Raw genomic sequence first — 24,093 nt, forward strand, 5'->3', positions numbered from 1 at the left:
ACTTTGACATTCACACCAGCACCTTTTTGGTCCTAAATATCATTCTAGGAAGTAGACATGCATTCAGTTCAAAGTATGGGATATTCCAGCATCTGATGGTGGAAAGGCCTTCCCCTTTTCCACCAGTAGGGTGCTGGTGCCATTCCATGTAAAGGTCTGTGTGGGATGATTTTTTTTGTCCCACTCCCACAAATTCTGTCACACTCCCACTAGACTATCTCCCGCAAGATTCTGTCCCACTCCTGTAAGATTCTGTTCTGCTCCCACAAGATTCAGTCCCACTCTTGCCAGATTTTGCCCCATTCCCTCAAGATCCATTTTCCTCTCCCACAAGATTCTACCCCACTCCTGCAAGATTCTGTTCTGCTCCCGCAAGATTCTGTCCCACTCCTGCATGATTCTGTTCTGCTACCACAAGATTCTATCCCATTCCTGAAAGAATATGTCCCGCTCCAAAAAGAGTCTGCCCCACTCCTGCCAGATTCTGTACCATTCCCACAAGATTCTGTGTCTCTCCCACAAGATTCTGTCCCAAGGGTCTTTCCTGCTCCCGCATAATTCTGTCCTACTCCTGCAAAAAATTTTACATTTTGTTTCGCTCCTACACGTAACTTACGTTTTGTCCCACACCCGTCATAAAAGCTTATAGGTAGTCTATGTGGATTTTCAGTCTCCCTCCCATAAGATTTAGTCTCTGTTCTATCTGGTACCATAGGCTACTTTTTTTCAATTCCCCCCACACACAACTCTTCAGACCTCATCTTGTTGCATTGGAAAGTGCTTACCTGTTTTGTTGGCTACAATTGACATAAATAATAATACACTGAGAATACCCAACACTGTGCCAATAAACTGTTTAAACTTTTATTTTATTTTTTAAATGTTATTATTTTGCGGATGTCTTGTGAGTCATTTCATTCTTCCGCTTCCTGTGCATCAATATCTTCCCTTGTGCATCCGCACTCAAAGTCCTGCAGGAATGCAAACCACTGTTTCCAACTTAGAAATGGTGGCTTGGAATGCCACTTTGGAAAATTGAGAACTAAGATACTTTCAAAGTATCTTTGGAAGTCTGACTTAAATTGCCATGATTTTCCTTGTTGAATGAAGTGTAGCATTGGTCCTATTCATCACTAAGTTTCTGTAGTTAGTCAATCCAATAACTTGAGTCAAAATCAGGCCTTGGCTTCATTGTCTCTTCACTGCAAAGCTCTCAGGCACTGTGACCCACAAGAGCTTAGTCGATCTCTCCAGTGTAAATGAATTACCCTTCAGGGCAGGATAAAACGGGGTTGATGAAACCCAGATATACTCGTTACATTCCAAACCAAATCCACAGGTCTTGTCCGATTTGTCGGTAGGAGTCTGATGGCACTTTTATTCACTATTTGTCGTTTTTAAGGTACAAACCACCTGTTCATTAGTGGAGCACTGATGATTATTGAGTGTGGTATGAAAGGAGAGATGATGCGCTTTGATATGAAAGGATAAAAGAGGTGCGGAATCCATCGGGACAGGCCGTCTGTATCAGGATGAAAGGGGCATGCTGGAGAACAGGTCTGGAATCCGTCACGCCAAACCGGTATTTACATTCACATTAAGACTGGACAGAGACTTCGACCTAAAAGTCCTCTACAGTCTGGAGTTCATAGTTTGCTGAATTGGCAGAATGACACTTTTCAGTCCCGCCTTTCTTACTATGAAAGGAGAAGGGAATGAGTGATTTCAGACATGAGTTTCTCTAGTAATATATATATATATATATATATATATATATATATATATATATATATATATATATATATATATATATATATATATATATATATATATATATTAAATAAAAAATAAATACTGTGCAATGTGGATATGATTATTCATTACGCCACAATATCTCAAAGTACTATGCTGTTACCAAGATCAATTAGATGAATGCACTTAGATTTCGTACTAATATATTAGATTGACACACTTGTTTGAACGATGTTTGAAAGTTAACTTTAAAATCTGCTTTAAGAGGCAGTCTACTTTTGCAGAATTTCATTTTTTTACAAATTTTTCGTTCATTACTTTTTATTCATTTTAAAATGAGTGTGTATGTGTGTGTGTGTGTGTATGTGTATATATATATATATATATATATATATATATAATGTGTGTGTGTGTGTATATATATATATATGTGTGTGTGTGTATATATCACTCTTAATTAATTAATACGCTCTTCCTCTGAAATTTAATCTGTCTATTTCTGTCATCCGTCCAATTATATTCCGTCATTCTCTAATCTCTCCTTGTCCCACGACACACAGACGGCAGAGATGGCAAAGGTTGCATGCTGAATATATTAAGCAGAATTAATAATGCAAGATGTTTTTAATGAAAGAATACATTTCCTCTGCTGCTCTTAATGTCTGTTTTAGGGTGAGGCCCTTTTTGCTATTAGAGGGTCTACAGGCAGAGAAAGGTCACAACTGTAATAGACTAATCTCAATCATTAGGAGCAGTTCACAAAAACCTCTCAACACACACTGCACTTAGAGCCACTGGATATTGAATGAATGAAACTGACGTATTGAACTTTAATACTTAAATTTTTTGTTTGCCTCATTTATAAATGCTTCAGTTTGTAAAGTTTTTTCATTCTCAACCAGCGGTGCAAATGTATGATAAAATACACAGTATTTTTTTCACTTTCAGTGTAACAACAATAATGGGTTTAATAATTATGTAATTATGCTTGTGAGATATTCAATTATATTGCTTATGTATGTATATAGCTGTAAACATGAGCAGTGTCTTAAAGCCTCAGATACTGTTCCAATTTACATTCACCAGTGGGTTTACATCACTGTGACACAGAAAGTGTGAATTACACTTAAAAATGTCTTCAGAAACAAATGTAAGTGTAGTTATTCTGATTTGTTTGCATACACATTTCATTAGTTCATTGACTAATTAACCAGTGATCATAAACAACTGGAAAATGGCCAGAAAATGTGGGAACGTTGAATTGTAAAATTGTGTTTTATAAAAATGTGAATTGCCTTATTGTTTGTCAATTATTATCAGACTCTCTGACAATTTTACATGCAATTGTGTTTGCGAAAGAGAAAGATGGAGACAGTGAGTGTGTGTGTGTGTGTGTGTGTGTGTGTGTGTGTGTGTGTGTGTGTGTGTGTGTGTGTGTGTGTGTGTGTGTGTGTCTGTGTGTGTGTGTGATAGCCCTAGGGGCCGACACTGAAGGTGACTCCATGAGCACTAACCTTGAGAGAGAGAGAGAGAGAGAGAGAGAGAGAGAGAGAGAGAGAGAGAGAGAGAGAGAGAGGAGAGAGAGAGAGAGAGAGAGAGAGAGAGATGGAGGAGGTGAGAGAGAGAGAGAGAGTGGTTAGAAGAAACGGAGCCGTAGAGAAAGTTTATTAAAATGAATTTGAGGAGAGGGGCCGCGGCTGACAGCAGCATAATTAAATGTGGAGTGTCAGCAGTAATGTATGCGGCACGGCGGGTGTTTGCGTGTGTGTGTGCTCTCTGTGTGTGTGTGTGTGTGTGTGCTGTGGTCAGGTCTGTCAGCTGCTGGGTCAATGGGCAGGCAGGAGCTGATAAGGACAAAACACTGTCTGGCCTCTGTCGCCACTTCACACACATGTGTATGTATGTATTGGCCATGTGTTTGGCTTTGTAGCCAGTAATTTGGTTTCTCTGTAAATAATTGTGTCTCAGACACTTTCACACCTCTACGTATATGTATTTATTACACGGCTCTGTGGAATACTGATTCTGGTTGGTCAGTTGTGTCATTCTGCAGTAAAATCATTTTTATGATGAGGGCTAAAGTGCTCATTTGACCATTGTCCCAAGCAACCAACTTACCAAGGTGCATGTCTTCAGTATCATGTCATGTGATTATAATAATTTCAACTGAAAATGAAGTGTTCATGTCTATTAAATTATTTATTTGGTAAATAGCAGTATAAGTAGTACCATTGTGTCAAAAAACATAAAAAAGATATTATTTTCATTACTTCATTGACTAAGTGACTACTGTGCATTTTGAAAGGATTTATTTGTTTGTTTGTTTATTTATTCCATTCCTATAGTCACTGTAAATTTTCTAGATATTTTATTAAACATGTTTGTTATTCATTTATTATTATTTATAACACTTTCATAGTCAGTAAAACATTTTTCTTGATATTTTGTAAGCACATTTTTTACTATTTATTTATTTTAATTCATTATTATTATCTTTTTTAATTATTGCTAATGGTGAAATTATGTCTCATACACTTAAATCTGAACATTTACAAGTACATGTTCATCTGTAAATTATATATCATGATTTGTTATGCTTGTTCTGGTACCCCAAAAATTTGACATGTTGGTAATGTTTTGTTTGAATTAATTGTTTCTACTTTTTATTCTCAATTGTCTTTTTAAATTAAAGTATCTGCCAAATGAATAACCGTAAATATGAATCTGTTAGCCACCAGTAATATCAGTCGATATATTCCTACCAGCTCCAGTATATATGTTACTGTATAAACCAGCATGAACTCCTTTGCCCATCCAGTTTTGATAAATATGTGTCACTTTCTAATATCCAGCAATTCCTGGTCCGTAATTGGCACAAGGCCGATCTGCTGATGTGACTCAATGAGGTTTGGGAATGAGTCTACGGCTCATTTACTTATGTTTTGATCCATGTGTCCATCACGCCATGAGTATCATGAAGGGTGCGATTTACCTTGCATATTTAGGTGGGCTGCGTCTTGCTCTTGTAGTTTTGTTTATCGATTCAGTTTTTGGCTATTATCGACCTACTGTTATTGTTGAATCGTTTTAGTCATGTCATGAAAGTGCATGTAAAATGATTACATGATGATGATAACACTATAAAATGGATGGATTTGACTCTTTATAAAAGCAATAATCCACTCTGTGCTGCACATGACAGTTATTTTATCATGTTAATGAAGAACACCCTTTACTTATAATTATCATTTTTAAAATAATTTAATATTTTAAAATTATACAATATAATATTATATGAAGTATATAATATAATTATTAAAATATAGTAATATTTTAGGGATGTTATATGCTTATAAAGGATTGAGAATTGACTGGGAAACAGTCCCAGGTTGTACAGGTTTGTACGGGTTTGATGGCTGCCGTTTGGACTCAGAGCTGCTCCTGACAGACACACAGTCAGCGTGGAGGAAATGGAGGGGGTTGGGCATCAGCTCATTAGTTTCATTACCCCATAAAAGTCGTAAAACAGAAGTGAACCACTTTTCTGTGCAGCAGCAGCAGCTACTCTGGCCGATGCTGCAATGATGCAAACATCAACTTTTTGTGCGGTGCTTCTGGTTTTGTGTGGGTGCGAGATGAAAAGGCCAAGAAAAATAGTAATGTGCTCTTTGTATTGGTGTATTTTAATATCATAAATGTCTGTGAGTCTGGTTTGTCCACAAATATGATGCTAGAAACCGAAACAAACAGGATGCTGTCATTTGTACAAATATAGACAAATAGCTAAATCATTTAGACACTTTTCCGTTGGTCTTGTATTTTTTATGGATTCGCTCTCTCTGCTGTCCGTACCCAAGCTCTCTGCAATCTACTCTAAATGCAAAGCTTTTTTTTTTCATTTTTGGCTCTGAATTGGCTAATCCCAGCGCTAGGCTTGGCCCAGGCCTTTACAACGAGCACAGAGCCCCTCTTTTCGCACCCTCATTACTCTCCGGGAAAAAGCGCTAAGTAGCACGACAAGCTCGGCTAGTCACGGCGTATTACTCTGTCAGAGCGAGCGCCCGCCGCTCCCAGTCACCCCCAACAAATAGCGAACCCTGCTCCTCACAGAGCTAAAGGAGAGATAGACAGAGAAAGAGAGAGAGAGAGAGAGGGTCATAACTCTAGCCCGCACGCTTCGTTCACTCGCCCCTCTATTACCTTCCCAACCAAGGTCACACTAATCAACTCAATTACCAGTCCTCTCCGACATTTTCATAATGTTTTCTGCTAGTTGCTCTCCTGTGAAAATGACACAGTCTTGGCAAATTAATATCATTACTATCCGCGCTTAATGGTGCAGCAATACTTTTTTATTTAAGATCAAGTCCCACCAACGACCTCCACGGACCCACGAAACGAGAAAAGATTCGGGAGAGCAGACAAGGAAAAGCCAAGTGATGAGAGTGTAATAATCAAAACGCTCACGGATAAATGTTCCTTTTGATAGAAAAGAGCGCAAACTTTTCTCGTTATTGTTTGGCGCACAGGAAGCTTCATTATTTTCATTTTTGATACTATTTTGATAGCTGTTCGCTTTATTTTCTTTTGAATTTCCGTGTAATTGTATCATCAGTACAAAGCATCTAACCAGCACGCAATACCAGGAACGCATAATATATGTCTCAGTAGGCCTCTCTAACCATTGTCAGTAAGAGATGATCTTATTGTGGCGGGACAATCACGCTGAACCGTCTCTTTCTGCAGCGGGTTTGTACTGTATTGTGTCAACACTTCTCTCTCGCTATTGGAAAATAATCTGTTTGCTCAGTTCATTAACTCCACTATTCCACGCTCTGCTGCGGCGCTAGTTTGTTACCTTCAAGTCAAAAGCTGAAAAAAGTCATTCATATTAATGAAAGTTTTGTTTAGCACGGCCACTGGTGTGAATTTGAGATTGATGGTTATATTTTGGAAAGGAACAGTGTCAGAAGTGCATTCTTTTTTGCAACAAAAATCAATTGAAAACTGAACAAAAATAGCTTTTTTGTAACAATCTGAAAAGACTACAGCATATGATGGCCACCCAGCAGTACTAACCAGTTTGCTAAAAGACAAACATAAAGAATAGATTTTTTGTTTTGGTCTTGTTTGTTTATTTATTTATTTTTGACAACAAAACTCTTAAAATAGATTGATAATCTCTTAAAAATGTGCTGGGGGAATGTTCCTTAACTTTTTTTTTTTTTTTTACGCACAGAAAACCGTTTCATATTTAGTTAAATAATTTTGTCAGAACTGTGGGCCAGTGGTTGCTGCACATGCACCAGATATTGTGCTTATGTAGGAAATGTGGGTTCAATTGTGACCTGATTACATTTCCTCTCTTTTATTTCACTATTTCGATCACAAAAAGTGCCCAAGGAAACCCAAAAAAAAAAAAAAAAAAAAAAAATTAAAACACATTATCCTAAAAACATCTTAATTTATATAAAAAATGGCCTCATTCACAAAACAAACTGTCTGTATATGTAATTTGTAAGACCATTGTTGAATTTATTTATTTACTGTATATATTTATGTGTGTGTGTGTGTGTGTGTGTGTGTGTGTGTGTGTGTATGTGTGTGTGTGTGTGTGTTTATTTATTGAGTAACATTCGTGAAACACAAGTTGTTTGCTAAATAAATAAATATTTTTGTGGTGAACGGTTTCATTACATAATAAACAAGTAAATGCTACAATTGTCTTAAAAGTAATTACACATACATTAATTGTGTTTGTGTTTAATGAATGAGGACCATTTAATATATTTAATTTAATTCCACTTTTTTTTAGGAAGTTTATTATATAAATATATATATATAATACATGTTTGCAAATTGTTGCATTATGTCAGACTTGTGCATTATATGAGTCAATCGGTTTCAAATGCGTAACAATAACAGTTTCATTTGAAGGTCTATTCTGAGTCATTTTGTTCAGGTGTGTGTGTGCATGTGTGTGTGTGTGTGTGTGTATATGTGTGTGTGGTTTTTTCAGGTTGTCTGTCTCTCAGCTTAGAGTCACAGGTGTGATAATGACTTTATTAAGGTAGACACTCCTCAACCCTGCTAATGAGAGACTGTGAGTGTTAGTCGTCTCTCTAACACCTGTGTGTGTGTGTGTGTGTGTGTGTGTGTGTGTTTGTGTATGTGTGTGTGTGTGTGTGTGTGTGTGTGTGTGTGTGTGTGTGTGTGTGTGTGTGTGTGTGAAGGAATTCTTCAGGACAGCAGCAGAGTCTCTGAGCACAGGGGGTCTTATGAGACCAATTATAGAGGTGTGCGCTCTGGAGGAGAGAGCACCTGTCTTTGGCCTTATTAATCCACCTGTGTTCTGCTGGGCTTGACTGAGCTGAGCTGAGCTTAGCTAGACTGGGCCTCTGAGCTGCTCGCTAGCGTCCCAACACCTCCATTACACAGCAATCAGGTGCACTGATCACACACTAACTCCAGCGCTGGGCCTTACAGTGTGCAGTATGGAGCACTAGCATGCTGCTTACTGCGCACTATACACTCCACACTGCTACCGACTGCTTAAAATAACAAGGAAACCATGCATTATGCAGAGATAACCTTAACAAACATTACAAAACTGCATTGTTGTCACAGTGACATTATCAGCACTTTTAATCCAATAACACTTCAGTATAGGGACCAATTCTCACTATTAACTTGTTACTTATTAGCATGCCTATTATTAACATATTGGCTGTTTATTAGTACATATAAAGCACATATTCTGCATGACAGTATTCTACATCCTTAATCCTACACAATACCTAAACTTAAAAACTACCTTACTAACTATTAATAAGCAGCAAATTAGGAGTTTATTGAGGCAAAAGTAGTAGTTAATGGTTTGTTAAAAGTGAGAACTGGACCTTAAAATAAAGTGTGACCTTTAATCCTCTTAAGAGTGACCTGTTATAATAGAACTAAATGTGGTTATTTTAATTAAATCAAAGTCTATTGGCTGTCTGAGTAAATAATCAGTCAAGAAAAGCAATTTATTAAAAGTGTGCTGTGGTGTATACTGTAGTATATGCTGCAGTATACAGTATAAGAGTAGTGTGGCAGTGTGCTAAGCTGAACACAGCCAGTGTGTACTTGTTTTGATTTGCATGTATGAGGCAAATTTCTCATGTTCTCGTGAATTAAAAACTTTTCAGCAAGGGCTGATTAAATTGATCACATGTAAAAGTAAAGGCATTTATAATTTTACAAAAGATTTCTATTTAAAATAATGCTGCTCTTTAGACCTTTCTTTTCAACATATTAAGCAGCACTAGTGTTACTTTAGTATCACTGAGATATCACATCATTTTTTTTAAATATACAGTATTTTCACTTTAATTTGTTTTCGTCATTTTCATTCATTTTTATTAGTTATATCAGTTATATGCTTATATATCAGAGATAAAGTAAATAAAAAAATGGCTTGGCGACTAACTGAAATAAAAAATAAAATCTGTTCAGTTTATTTTGTCAAGTAACAAAAATGTTTATTTATTTATTTTTAAATTGTCTAACACATTGATAATAATAATAGAAATGTTTCTTGAAAAGCAAATCACCAAATTAGAATTATTTCTGTAGTAATGATGCTGAAAATTCAGCTGAATGAATATATATATATATATATATATATATATATATATATATATATATATATATATATATATATATATATATACATACATACATACATACATTAATAAAATAAATAATATATCGCTCTATTAATATTGTATTTATACATAAAATAATGACCTTTTGAGAAATGAATAGCTAAATAATTTTCGAATGGTCCATTGCAATGAACTGATTCATTCCTCACTAATTTCCTCGCTAATAAAAGCAGGCGTATAGATAAAAACTATAATTTCTTACAGTAGTTTTTCTTCTCAGATTTGGGGTGAAATACGTGGGGACATTTATGTGCCGCAGTCACCGGCCCATTATTAAGCCACTTTCAGATACCGCACTATCAAATATCATCAAATCGTGCCTTCAGCCATACTTTAACATATTCTTTTGGAAAGAATATAATGACGTCTAAGTGAAGGAGAGAGAATGAGTGCGGGTTTTTGAAGTGGACACAGGTGCAGAGGATGAGAGACTTTTAAGCTCCTTTATCAAACCCCAAAGACCTGCAGTCACAACCAGACCGGACTCTTTTTTTTCCCCGACTTTCTTTATTCCGGTGACCCGCAGTCATTACCTTCTGCGGAAATGAATGAGCAGGGTTAAATAGCTGCCAATTTCTTCCTCCTTCAAAGATCTTTGAGAGCGGCGAGTACGCCCAATAAACCCACACCCCTCTTATGTTTTATTCAGCTCATTTCAGAGCGCAGCCGAACGCCCGGCTTTAAGCTGATTTCCCGATTCATTTTAAATCCCGTCCGCATGCAAAAGTTCCCCTCTTTTTACAACCCCCGTTTTAATGAATAGATGTCCAATAAGGACTTTTATTGTCTTAGCATATGTTGCTTTTATTAGCTGAAAATAATTACGTTCTTCGGATCACCTCGGAAGTCCTTCCGAAAGATAAAAACGAGATAGTTTCACAGTGGCTGCACAAGTCCTTCCGAGTCCAATCGTTTTCCCCCTGGGTGCTCCGTGTCCTAATACCCCCACGCTCATTCTCCCCTCCCATCCCATCCCGTCCCGTTCCGGCCCCCTCCCTTCATCTCGGACTGGAGTGTGACGGCTGACACGCGCTCCATCTCATCGGAAAGCGGTGTGCTCCGCACCGGGGCGATGTTCTCCTGGAGAGAGCCAGGATAGACTGCTGAATGATTGCCACTTCAGCTGGGTTTATTTCCCGACTTGCTCTATTTGTCAGACTGTGTCCGATTTCACTTTTCTCGCTTTCTTGTGTTTGCTTTGAGTGGACGACCGCCGGCGCTTTATTCTGAGGCTCTTTCACAGCGATTGGCCATTACTTACACCGCTGTGAACTCTGTCTGAGCGCTAGGCGCCCTTTTTTCCTGCGTCAACCTCGCTTTTAGCGGTCAGGAGGCGTCTCTGGTGTCATATAGAGACTGTCAGACCTGAAATGTAAAATTTAACTGAAGATCCTCGTATCTAGAGATGAGTAATTTATCTGTCCACTACAAAGGGTTGAGGTATGTCTGGTTAGTGTGGTCTAGTTTGCCCCTGCTTGTAGATGTCATGATTACACCGTTATGTGTGCAAAAATCATCTTTCTGCATTGGCGGATATTCAGAAGTAGCTGTGTATTTTGAATGATGACCGGACTTTTAGAAATTGCTTGTAAAGCTCTTGTTATGCTATTATCAGCAACTGGATTCAGTCTTTTTATTTAGTAAAGGTTTTGTATTCATTTTGGAACTGATCAGTAATAGGCATCATTGATCTGAGCACCTTAGAGTGAAAAAAGTGAAAATGTTGGCAAAATTCACTCAAAATTGAAGCGTGAAAGCTCAGATCAGTGAGGCCTACGATCAATCAGTTCCAATAAAAAAATAAAATAAAAATAAAAAAATTTATAAAAAAAAAGTGAATGTAATATTTGGTAATAACATAAAATGTATAAGCAGTTTTTATCAGCTTTCCTGATGCTCCAGAGTAATTAGACAGCATGTCAATAGAGTTTAACTTGTTTTGAACACTTTTTAAAGAAGTTAGATTAGTGGTAGTAAAACCCCAACAGCTTGTTTTCTTCTCTTTTTTCACATGAATTATGATTACGGGGCATATTTTTGAATATTTTCGCAGTTCTTTGCACAATACTATATTATCAATCACCTCAAAACACTTTTATCATAGTGCATGATTTGTAAACTAATACATTTAGAATTTTTCATCACATAACCAGCCTTTTTTTCAGCACTGCGTTCAGGTAAATGAGTCCCATGGAACACTATTCATGATTAAACAGCACTTCTGAGAAGCAGGCTAAAATGGCATGGATGTTTCAGCAAATGTGTTTTTATCTCACGCTTGCTTTTGTTAACACTGTTGGTTGGGATTAGGGTAGGGTTTCATGTAAGTGCTACATTATTTTCAAACGTGCGCATTAACCTTTTACCACCACTCACCAGACATTTCATTTCCAAACTGCCGTGATGCATACACCAACCGCTGTCAGATTCATCTGTTTCAGATCAAACTGAAAATGCACTCCGAAAGTGTTGCAAGAAGCAACGTGATATCATTTTGCAGAAATTAGACTTCAGAACAACATGTACTTTTTAATCAGAAATAACAGGGCCATTTATTAAAATGAATAACGAAAAATGTCATTCCAAAGCCGCATGGCTTACTTTCTACTGTAAAACAGAAAAGGAGAAGTTTTGAAAAATGTTCACGCTGCTCTTTTAAGTACAATAAAAGTGGATAGGGACTAGGGCCTGTGATGGTACAAAAAACAGAAAAAGCACCATAGCACTGCTCCATAGTTTGTGTGCAGAAAAACCTGAAATTTAAGCCATTTTACTTAATGTCTTACCTGACAACTGTGGTCCCTATTTATTTTTGATGGCATGTTAAACAAGTGTTCCACGTAAAAAAAAATTAAAAAAGGTGCAAGAACACTTCAAAAACAAAAAGGAAATCAATATTTATAAATGATTTTGTGTTGTCTTTTTTCTGAGCATGTGGTCTAGGGAGGACTTTAATTTTTTTTAAACAATAAAGAGCTGAAATATAATAAAATAGCAAGAGCTGGTTGTCCTAAGGCTGTGGAAATCTACATGGGTCGCTCTCTCTGCACACCTCGCCAACATGAATGTTATTACTCACCCTTGAGAGAGTGAGAATGGGTTTGTGGGAATGGGCTCCACCATCAGTAGAACGAGACTCGGGGGAGACGGAGGGCGCCTTTCCCCATTCCATTACACACAGGCCTCCGCTATAATGAAGGCGATTTTAATAGGATTTAATGCATGTGGTGGGGCAAGGTCCTGCTACCTTATGGCCCTGACAAAAGAATACGAGAGTGTAATCATCAAGCCTCATTCACCGGCAGTCTTGCACGCACATTGATCATCCTTTACCATCCTTCCCTTCTGGAGGTGAAGAGAGAGATTCTCTTCGGTTAGAGGACAACAGTGAACTGAAATGTCTCTGTCCAGTTTAGGTGTTTTTGTTGTTCACCTTTTAGCGTTTAAATAGTTTAAATCGTGATCTGTTATGAGCTGTGACGCAGATGTGTTGAGCTCTGGTGCTCATATACGTAGGAGATGATGTACATTATATACGCACATTATACACTCTAAATAAGTATGTAAAAATAGGTACTGTGTTAATAAATATTTTGCATGACGTCTTGTGTGTTGGGATTTCTGTTTAAAATTTGAAGCTTTTTGCCTCTTTCAAATGGTTAATCCTTTGTTTGGCTCTGATTTATATATTTTTTTCTGAGTTTATTCTTTCTTCCATCTACTTTTTCCAGTGCCTTGACCTCCATTTTGCCTTGACCTCCAGGTCCGTTCCTGTTCATGTTCAGGCTATTCACAGTTTCAGTGTAGATGCACCATATTGTTTGTCTGCCTGCTTCATCTGTTTGCTCTATGACTGTGTACATTATCGCCGTTCTCCTCGGGAGAGGAGATGGTTCAATCTCAGCCCCTGCACTCTGAAAGGACCATTATTCCTCTGTTTTTCGGGCCACGGGCCGTGGAGGTGTGTGTGTGTTCAGAGTTTGTGAAGTGTGTTTTGTGGTGTAAATCCTCTCTCTGGTGGTTCATTGGGCAGAAAGAATGGCCATCGCGGCTGTTTACTCTTTACCCAGTGTCCCCCTCACAGCTGGCCGGAGCACGCTCAGATGAGCTGTCGGCTCGCTGAGAGCACCGCCACTGAATGCTAAGGTAAACAAAAACGAGGGGAAAGACAGAAAAACAGATGGAGAGAGAGGTGAAAGAAAAAGAGAAACTGCGTAAATGTTGTCGGGATTGGTTTTTCACGCTCTTTTGTGATAGAGATGTGACTTTTGGGGGTTTGGATTGGGGAGGTTCGAACTGGACAAACAAGATCTGTGAAACTGTAATTTTTCACCCAAAAAATGACTCCCAGCAACTACGTGTCAAGAACAAGATAAATGTAACAATAAGAATATGGTCTGCACTCTATAAAGTTTTTTTAATTTATTTTTTTAATACAATTCATAATAGAGGAAAAAAAGTCACAGATGTTTCGGATAAAGGCCTTCTTCAGTAGCAAAATGTTATTTATTTATTTTTGCTTGTTTTATATGAATAATTATATATAGATATTAGGGGATTATTATTATTTTAACAAAAGTTCAGTGAAAGGCACGTTTACTCTTCTGGAGATCAGACTATATATATGATTAGTTTTGTTTTCATTTGTTTTATAAGAGGATTATAAGAATTTGGATGTCTACACAGTAAAATAATATTTTGCATGATTTAATTATTTTCTTGTCTTAATTTGATTGAATCTACTTAAAAAGAAATTAAGTAAATGTATTAACATTAACATACATACATATTTACATTTTAAATATAAATATATAAGCATACATAAATATGCAACATATTTTAAATGCACTTTATACCAAAATGGGTTACATAGTTGGAAACGTGGTTGGCGATATATGTGGGCTTGTTAGTTTGCGACAAAATGTTGGTTTGTTGTAACTGAAAAACACATTTCACCCACAAAGAGGGGAAAAAAAAATCTTTGATATTTTTCTTACAATAACATGGTAACAGGATTGATTGAGCTTGAAGAATGCTGTCAACGCTACAATTTATAAAAATATTGTGAAAGCGGAAATATAAAATTTACCTGCCAAAGGTCCAATTAATGTCACTTCCTGGGTGACATGGTATGTGTTTGAAAAAGCTAAACAGTTATGCCAGGTCTCAAGAACAGAGGAATTGTGCCTTTATTTATATTTATTTTATAAAAAAAAAAAAAAAAAAAAGTAACGGGACACTAATCAGTACACTATTTATGGAAAGTGCCAGATAGGTTGCAGCAATTCAATAGAACTTCCAGACAGGATTTTTTTTGGGGGGGAAATTACTCATCACTGGCAGATGTCCAAGTGATTGTTGTAAGTCTATTGCCAGTTTTAGAGTGCTGAACTGTGGGTAATATGGGAAATAATTACATGGCACAATGACGAGGTTGACTCAACTGGAGAGTTGGACCAGAGCTGACGTACATATACCGATTTACTCTAATATCGCTAAACCATCCGAATAGAAAAACACATCATGGCAAAGAACCAAACCACTGAACATCTTGTTACAATGATTATTTATTAAATTTAAAATATCTTTAGCACAGATTAAAAATCAGACACCTCCAACTATCATGGTCGTCATGAATTGAAAATAAACATTCCTAAAAAACAGTCCCTCTTCCTCCATTGGATCCATGATCTCCTTCATAGAATAGTCTCTGGTTTGGTTATAAATGTACAGGTCGTTGCATAGGGCTGAGGCAAAACTAATCGCAATACTCTTGGGAATCGCTGAAGTCAATCACTGCATGGCCATATAATAGAATATAGCAAGATACAAGATATGTACAAAAAAAGTGCTGAAATAAAAGACATTTGCCTTTTGTTTGGTTGTTACAGTCAAAAAACCAGGATACACTTCGTAATAGACTAACACAAACAGAACAAAATACCAATAAAATACACATCATTATTCTGAGCATATGAAGTTTGGTTTTGAAATGAAGGGCCATGGTTCAAAATCCAGACAATTAACATTGATCATCCTCCCTCCCCAATATCATGTTGATATCGTGTTTGCCTCAACCCTCTTACAAAAATGTCTGAAGGATAACAAGAAACATGGGAAAGACACTGGAAATGACAGCCAAAGATATAATTGCTTATACCAAAAACAAAGTAAAATAAAATAAAAATAAAAAATCACTATTTTTCACATCGGTTTATGAGATCATGTTTATTTGACCAATCGTTTTATTATGCTCCTTTTTCTCAATTCACTTATTTTTTTTTTTTAGCACATGCCATATGCGTTTTTGATTATAAAAGTACCTGAAACAATTGCTAGAGTGTCAGCATGCATAGCTGTTCGATATTTACAGATGTATGTACAACACAGAGGAACCGACAGCGGAGGTGGACAGATCTCTCACGACAACATGAGACCAATGACGGGAAAATTTACATCATTTTTCTTAACCTATTACATGCAGCAATGACAGAAAATTCAACACAACCTTTCTAGAAACAAAGGGATATTACTCTTACCCAGTAAGGTCATCACTTGCATTTTCAAGTGATTTTCTCTGCTGATTATAACGTGATGCTCTATATGACAGATACTCTACATTGTGTTGGAGAAACTACATGGAAAAAGGATCACGCCCGTTCAGGCTGTAGAGCGACACCAGCACTACAGGGAAACTGGGGTACTAGTTAACAGCGAAAAAACTATGTCTGCCAACTATAAATTCTCAGCCAGCACAGGACTTTAATACTGATGGTAAAAGAGGAATTAAATCACAATTTGTACACTAGATACAGTCAGATTTTACCAGGTGTGCATGATGGGGGCGCCATTCCTGGGTTTAACAAATAGAAGGCGTGAAATTGTAGGTAATTTCCTTTCTGGAAATATTAAACACCTGTATAACGTTTAATCAAAAAGAAGCACGCTAACCAGACACTTTGAGCATATTTGATGGTAAATATACATTTATGCAGAGCAGGATTTTAGGCCAATGAGATTTCACGGTGGGCGGGACTACCTAGCACAAAAAAAAAAAAAAAAATATCGCTGAAGTAGAAACCAAGTATGTTGCTTTATCGTATTCCACCTGGTTAGGACATGGTGTTATCTCAATTATTTATTGCTAAACAAAATGACTTATTTGGATCTGTATGCATGAGGTTTCATATTGAAAATTGCATTTGATACAGGAAGACATTAGTTATTTATGCACGTAAAAGTGACAAATGGACTTATTGCATGACTTCGGAGTGAATGGAAGTATCTTATGTCCATTTGCGGGCTTTATTATATTTGAAAGAGGACGCGTTTAAGTTTTGCTCTTCATTTTATTTGCTTTGGTTTGGTTGTTAGTATTGCTGCAAAAATGATCAAACGATTTTGGCGATTTGTGTTTAACTGGTGTCCTCAACTGGTGGCTCTCAACCCATTTTTTTATTCAAATTGTGGACAGAAAGGAAAAACGATGTTGGGGTCAAAATTGTTGGCGTCAAAGGCCGTTTGTCCAATCAAATTTGTGGTTATCTTGGTAAAAGCTAGCAAAATTAGGCAGATAACAATCCTCATCCTCATCTTTGGGAAGCCACGAATAAAACATTGCAACATAAAAGACTTTTGTACGACAGAGAGTTGTAGTCGTGTGTTGGGATGTCACTTAATGTCCAATGATAAATCTTGGGTCCTGAAGCGAAACCAGTTGATAACCACTGCTTTAACTGATCTGTAGCTCTCTCGCTATCTCTGTTTTCTGGGCTGAGCTCTTGATAAATGCGAGCAGTACCTGGTCCAGCATGTTAATGCGTTTTATCATAAAGCTTATCTGCCCAAAAGGCCCATCAGGGTCAAGTGCCAGGAGGTTCAGCATAACGGCAATAAGATCCATGTTCTCTTATTCAGTCTGACAATCCAATCTCACCATCTCCCTCAGCTAAATACACCAAAGCAGGAGGCTCATGGTTAGAAACGCTATTATTGTCCCGCTGCTAACGGATAAAGGAAATGGTTTTCCAGTCTAGAGCCTCAATGGATCAATCGCAGATCTATATTTAGTGAGGATGCATCTGAGAAAGCTTGATGGGAATGTATTCAATGTTCAAAGTTCTAATAAAGCACATGTACTAAACCCCAACTGAACAATCGAGCCGACTGTACGGCGAGCGTATCTGAGTTAAGCTGTAATTCAGATGGCGATTACTGTAATAAAGTCGCATAAGCTAACTGCTAGTTCTGCGTTAGCCCCATTCAGTTGGCACAGCTCTAATATGGGGCTGCTGGGATTTAACCATGTGTTCTCCCTGCATCTCACATCCACTAGGAAGACTAGGCAGGCTTTGGAAATGGGCTAAAGCGCATTTGGAAGAGGGTTCGGATTCATTTTAGCCCATTGTTTGGCTAAGGGACAGCAGCACGCTAGCCAGCGCTGAAATCACACTCCACATCCATTAGCACTGGTAATCTCAGTCACGCTAGTCTTCACAGTGCGTCATTACAGAAGGCATTAGCAGCACCAAGTGGCGGCTGCAATGGAGCATGTGCGCTTGTGAGAAGTGTATTAGCGTTAACTTTGAGCTGGTGGGCACTGTATTCTAATCAAGGTGAGGTGACAAGAAGGACACATGAAGAACATGTAAGAATCCGCTGAAAAAACACTTCTTGAACTAGCCTGAAGTGGTTTGTTAGATACCAAGCTGGTTTTCAGTGGTCGGGCTAATCTGATTCTCTGGTTTTGGGTAATTCTCAGCTGGTCAGGCCAGAAGAGCAGATGGCCAACCAGTTAAACACCAGCCTGATCACCCTGGTGTTTAAGATGAGCTGAACCACCTCAGGCTGGTTTAAGCTCTTGCTAGCCTAGCATTAGCATACACGCTTAAAACACGTATGTGACCATAAAGGTGTAAAATATTGGGACATTATGAAAATCAATACTTGCAGGCCATTTATATGGTTTCTAAACCTTTATTCTGGGTTTGGGCTTCAGGGCACATTTGTTATTCCTAATGAGCTCATTGAAAGCTAAGAGGCATTGTGGGCAATTTGCTCAAGTCTAGCAGATTCTCCTATTAGTATCTCACCTTAATAACCAGGGAAATAATTTCACACAGCTTTAAACACTTTTTTTTTTGTGCATATGGCAACATTAAATGTAATTACAAGAGCAGTGAATCCATAAAGTGCATCTTTGCATATTGACTCACTGCGTTGGGTTGGCTAGAGGGGTTGAGTGACATTTTCCGTCCTTTCATATTCCCAGCTTCAAATATGTATTAACTTATCACTGCAAAAGCAGGTAAGACTCCAGAAAGATCCATCCTTTTGATGTCATGTTTATTGCCGCGCTAACCAAAGCAACATGCAGCATCTGTGTACTTCAAAAGACGCTCGGTCCGACACATGCAGATACAGAAAAACACACAAACTGGAGTTAAATGGGGATGAGCGCGTGAAGTTCGCTTGCTGAATTTCTGACTACAGCCTTGGCTTTCTTCCTGCGAGTTTGTGTGTGCGTGTGTATCTAACAAGCGTTCTGTCACAGTCTTTGCCAGCTTGAGCTACAGCTGTTGATTTGGCTCCTTAAATGAGCCAAAGTCTTTGTACTGTTGCGATGCGTGTGTATTTGCGTCTGTTTAAAGAGTTGGCCATCAGTGCACGTCCCTGTAAACGTCTGCCAGACGATCTCCTTAACGTTGCCCTACGCTTTTTCAGATCTGAGACGCTCCTGCACTATTTGAAGATAAAGCGGCCAACTATTTCATGTGCATCTCACAGAAGTTAACTTCCTGCAGGAGTTGCGTGTGAAGTAGCACAGGACGGTTTCTTCTGTGAGACGAGTCTGGAAACATTTGAACTGCACGTCAACACTAATTCTGTCTGACATGTTTTTCTTTTCCTCTGAATCTTCATCCCTCTTTCTCCAAGACAGTTAAAACCCCGGGATAGCCAACCGTCCCTGACAATTAGCCGCTGATCGACCATGCGGAAAAGTACAGAGCATCTGTAAGACGTGAAGAGTCATTTGTTTTTGTGTAAACAATCAAACCCGAGGGCATGAACGAAATAAACACTAAAAGAGGCATGACTGGGGGGCGTATGTGTTGCGTATTGGTTTTGACGTTTCATGAGAACTTCATTAACGTGAGGGGGTTGGATTGCTAGGCTGACCTTTGAACCGTGGCTGAACACTGATACCACTATGATCTTAAACTAGTTGTATGACAGATGATTTTTATCCTCAAATGTTTGTTTGAGGGGGCCAACATCTCAACTTTTGACTCAACCAATGGTGTGACATTGAAGACGGTGTGACTATTTTTCGAACAATGGAGGACTGTTTTCACAATTTCACTTGTAGCTGCTAGTTTGGTGCCAAAATTACACCTTGACTTCACCTTTACATCTTAAAAAAGTAATTCCAGTGACTGCTTCCTGTCTTAAAAGGGGTTCACACTGAAAACGATTAAGACGCTGGAGTTTGCCAAAGTCATAATAGCAACTGCAGTAGTTGTCTCTGTGCATCTGCATTGGTGGTGTTCACCTAATTTGAACTTGCCAATGGTCTTTGTCGTGTCAAATCGACAACTCTTATTAAAACAAATGACTTCCGGTTGCTTTGTTGCTGCAAATCGTTGTTAGTGTGAACAGCCCTTCAGAGATTTTCATGGGGCCTGACTGTTTATGCATGCGCTACAGAGGATACTGGGATTTGGGGTATACATCTCCAACTTGGGTACCCTTCCATTGGATATCTTTGTGCTGGATCCCTTGTTTAGGATTTAAATTTGTGTTTATGTGTGTGTGTGTGTGTACATGTAGATGCCTTCTCCAGCAATGACAGAAAGTCCCCATTGACTCGGTGACATCCAGAAATCCCTTTGACATGAGATGAATGGACAGTTTTGGCAGGCTGCCCCACAGTCGTCTTTACAAGACTTCCCCAAAGCACTTCCTTTCTGCTATGTACAGTATCTACAACTATACTGTTTTTGTGTGTGTGTTGATCATTGTCTGTGATTCTTGGCAGGCGTACAAGAGATATACAATAAACCTGCCAATTGAGTGCTTCTCAGTTCCAGTTTCTGAGATATTATATCCTGTTTTTCCTACTTATAGAGGAGATAATGGCAAGTGCATGTCATTGCTATTGTTGTCGCTTGTTTTTTTCTGCTAACTGTTGAACCCTAGAGAAGATACAGCATTCAGACAGCATGAGGTTTGAGTCCACCTTAAAAGCTTTTATAGAACTTGCCAGAATTGAACACTTCCACCATGAAACCAGCTTATCTCGGTGGTTCCTAGACTAGTATTTGGCAGGTACCTATATGACAGCATGCAGATTGTTGACAGCCATATGTCCGATGTACAAGTACAACAAGAACTCCATTTGAACAAGTTCACAGTCTATCCCATGGTGTCTTTTGACAGTCTGTGAAGCACTTCCCCCCCATCTCACGATCAGTTTTAAGGGGGAAAAAAGCAAGTCTCAGATGGTTAGAAGTGTCTTTGGTATTGCCCCGACCCTTTGAAGAGCGTCACCCAGTTCTTTAGGCTCCATACAAGAACAACAGTATTTATTTTTGCTCACGTTGCTTCAGTTTATTCTGATATTTTCATTTTTGTTTCCACAGCAACAGGGAGCGGCCACTACAGTTTACTGCGCCGTGGCTCCAGAGCTGGAGGGTATTGGAGGGATGTACTTCAACAACTGTTTCCGCTGCTTGCCCTCTCCACAGGCCCAGGACCCCACGGCCGCCCTCAGCCTCTGGGAACTCAGCGAGAGGCTCATCCAGGAGAGATCCACCCCCCCTCAGGTGCTCTGACCCCTCCTGGCCCCGCGATCCTCGCAGGGTCACCTACATGAACGTCACGGCTACGTACAGGATTCAGGCATAAGATAATCATTGTTTGAAGGGGGCAAAAAAGATGAGAAGATGCAATTTTAAACTGTACAAGGACGTTGGCAATCAAGCTTGGAAGTTATCTGGGAATCGGAAACTAGAACCACACGGGCTGGGACTTCTACAGCAGATAAAGAGATGCAGAGAGACAGCGAAAAGATGCAATTCAATTGTGTTTCTCTCGTTCTCTAAGGCGTAGTCACTCAATCCGGCATTAGGGTTTAACTAGGTCTAGATCGCTCTATAAATGTCTCCTTAACAAGCAATAACATTTGAGTTGTCTTTAGAGGGGTCTATGTGGTTTAAATGGATGTTTACGGAATACAAATACTCTGAGATCAATGTCAACCTTTACGTCTGTACAGATAAAAATGTTGAATAAATGTTGTAACGGTGTAACCTACAAAGACATAATGCAGGAAATGTACAATTTGTGAACTATTTACAAACATGGTGTCTTCACATTGCTAAGAATAAGCCTGTATTCATATCCTGTACACAATATACACAAGATGCTGTTCTGAAAGAATTTGAATGCTGTTGTCTTTCTTTACCCCATCTGGCTAGAGCCTCCCAACCACCTTTTATAAAACGCTGGGCTAATGTGAAGTACAATAAAACAGCATCTGGTACGAGAACCGGAGGGCCATCAGTGGCAGAGAGACAGAAAGAGTTTGAGTCCATGTGGTCTGGAAATATCTGGTGGAAGTTCCGTTTTGAATTCCTTTTATTGTCTGGACTGCATCATCAAGCATGCAGGGATGTTTCAAGGCTTTCCTAATTAGTTTTTCATTGTTGGCGAGACATCTGACTGTAAAATCAGGGTAGAGTCAGTAGATGGGGATTGTGGGTAAGGCTGAGGAATGGCACTCAGGTTGATAAAGGGTTTCTGATTTCTCTCAATCCTCCATCATCTTCCTCCTCCTCATCATTGTCTTCATCAGGGGTGGATTTTGGAGAGGTTGTGCTTTGTGGCAGTCTTGGAGCCGTGGGTCACCCTAAGCCAGAAGCATTCCAGTGTTACACTGTCTGTAAAGAAAGAGAAAAAGAGATTCATTTAAAAATGTAAACATGATATAACGTATTCATTGTATATGGCTGGTGAGATTAAATATTTTAGCTGCCTTTACTGAAGGTAGCCTCTAACATACAAACTCTAATTCAGATAATTAGTTTCAATAACAATTGGGGGGGAAACAAAACCAAAAAAAAAAAAGATTTTTAGTCAATTAAAAATCACATTTTACTCAGAAAAAAAAAAAAAAAAAAATATATATATATATATATATATATATATATATTTGTTTTATATTCGTAAAACTAGTGTTACCAAATAGTGCTGAGAAATTAAGTTATTGAATTTGATTAATTTATCGTATCAGTTTAAGATGAGTCAATTTAAGTTAAAAAATGATTAACCTATTCTTCATTAATTCATAAATCCATTCATGATTTTTTTTTAAGTAACGAATATTAATAAATATAGTTAAATATCACATTAGATTGATTGCGTCAAATATTGAGTTACGCCGTCAAACTGACCTCACAGCTACTACCTTGAAAGTTGAGTGAGTTGCACATGCATTGAGAATTTATTCAACAAAATCATTGAAAAGAACTGGTTAAAAAAATGTGTTCATAGACATCACTACTAGTAAATGATGCATGCTCAACATACAGTACAAAATGTTTTATACACTACTTAGATTTATTATTGTAAGTGGTGAACAAATGTGCACATTGGGATAACTAAATTAGGATGAGTCTTTTACATTCCAAGCCCAGAGAAGAGCACTTCTCTTGAGATTTAAACAAAGAAATCTCCTTGTGCGTCAGGCGTGAGCGAGTTTCCCAGGAGTGACATGAGCTGAACCCTTCCTCGCCTGTGTGTTTAGCGAGGCTTTGACCATGACCCGGAACAACTCCATAAACAAACGGCCTGTCACACGCATTACTCGCTCCAACAGAGTAATTGACACATCAAGAAACCAATCATAAAGGAGTCATGTCCCGCCCTTTCACGCTTGTGCGGCCAATGGAATCAATAACCTGGACTAGCAGACGAGGATAAAAGCAACTCTAGCACACCAAAAAATCAGACGGCATTTCAACACAAATGCAATACAGATCTGGTTTAGTGTGTCAAAATATGTGCTAAATATAAGCTTGATCTGTTCCCAACATGTGAGAAATGCACAACCCAGCATGTGATATGAAGAACCGGTTGTGTAATGCTCAGAGTACATACTCTCCTGAACAAACAGAGTTGTGTAATGTACATGTAGACGGCATACCCTTCTCAGTGCAGGTGGCCTATCTGTGTTTGCTCCACACACACACACACACACACTGTATAAAGAGACCATGACGCAATGCCAGAATTGCACACATGGATTGGGGTACGATACCGAAAGATGGACGAGGTGTTCCTTGTACATCCAAGGAATAAGACGAAACTATGGCACTCATAAACAAACAAGCTCTTCCTTCTGTATTTTCGAGTTGAGCATGTGTGGGATTGGAGGTGGGGCGGCACTCTATTTCTGGTTCCACTCAGTCTCTTCCCTGTTCGCGCTCTCTTTCTTGTTCTATCTGTTCTCTCCAGAGAGGTAGAGAGGTCTGGGAGAGGTAGAGGCAGTAAAAGTGTCACCGTGTAATGAATGGGCCCCTGATGGAGGGAGAGAAAGAGAGTTGGGTGGGGGGGAGGTAGAGGAGAGACTGGT

At 38.5% G+C, this 24,093-nt stretch overlaps 2 protein-coding genes across 2 annotated transcripts in view; one reads left to right on the forward strand and one right to left on the reverse strand.

Annotated features, from left to right (window-relative positions):
- wwox (WW domain containing oxidoreductase) overlaps positions 1-21,927 on the forward strand; it is a 228,993-nt gene extending 207,066 nt beyond the window's left edge. The window contains exon 9 of the mRNA XM_058767518.1: positions 21,101-21,927. Coding sequence (XP_058623501.1) covers positions 21,101-21,292 — 192 coding nt within the window. The 3' untranslated portion in view covers positions 21,293-21,927. The remainder of the gene's footprint in view (positions 1-21,100) is intronic.
- A 192-nt stretch (positions 21,928-22,119) lies between these two features.
- mafb (MAF bZIP transcription factor b) overlaps positions 22,120-24,093 on the reverse strand; it is an 82,622-nt gene continuing 80,648 nt past the window's right edge. The window contains exon 3 of the mRNA XM_058767521.1: positions 22,120-22,399. The gene's annotated coding sequence lies outside the window, so the exon portion shown is untranslated. The remainder of the gene's footprint in view (positions 22,400-24,093) is intronic.

This window comes from Onychostoma macrolepis, chromosome 25 (assembly GCF_012432095.1).
Source record: "Onychostoma macrolepis isolate SWU-2019 chromosome 25, ASM1243209v1, whole genome shotgun sequence".
In the NCBI taxonomy this organism is placed as follows: Eukaryota; Metazoa; Chordata; class Actinopteri; order Cypriniformes; family Cyprinidae; genus Onychostoma; species Onychostoma macrolepis.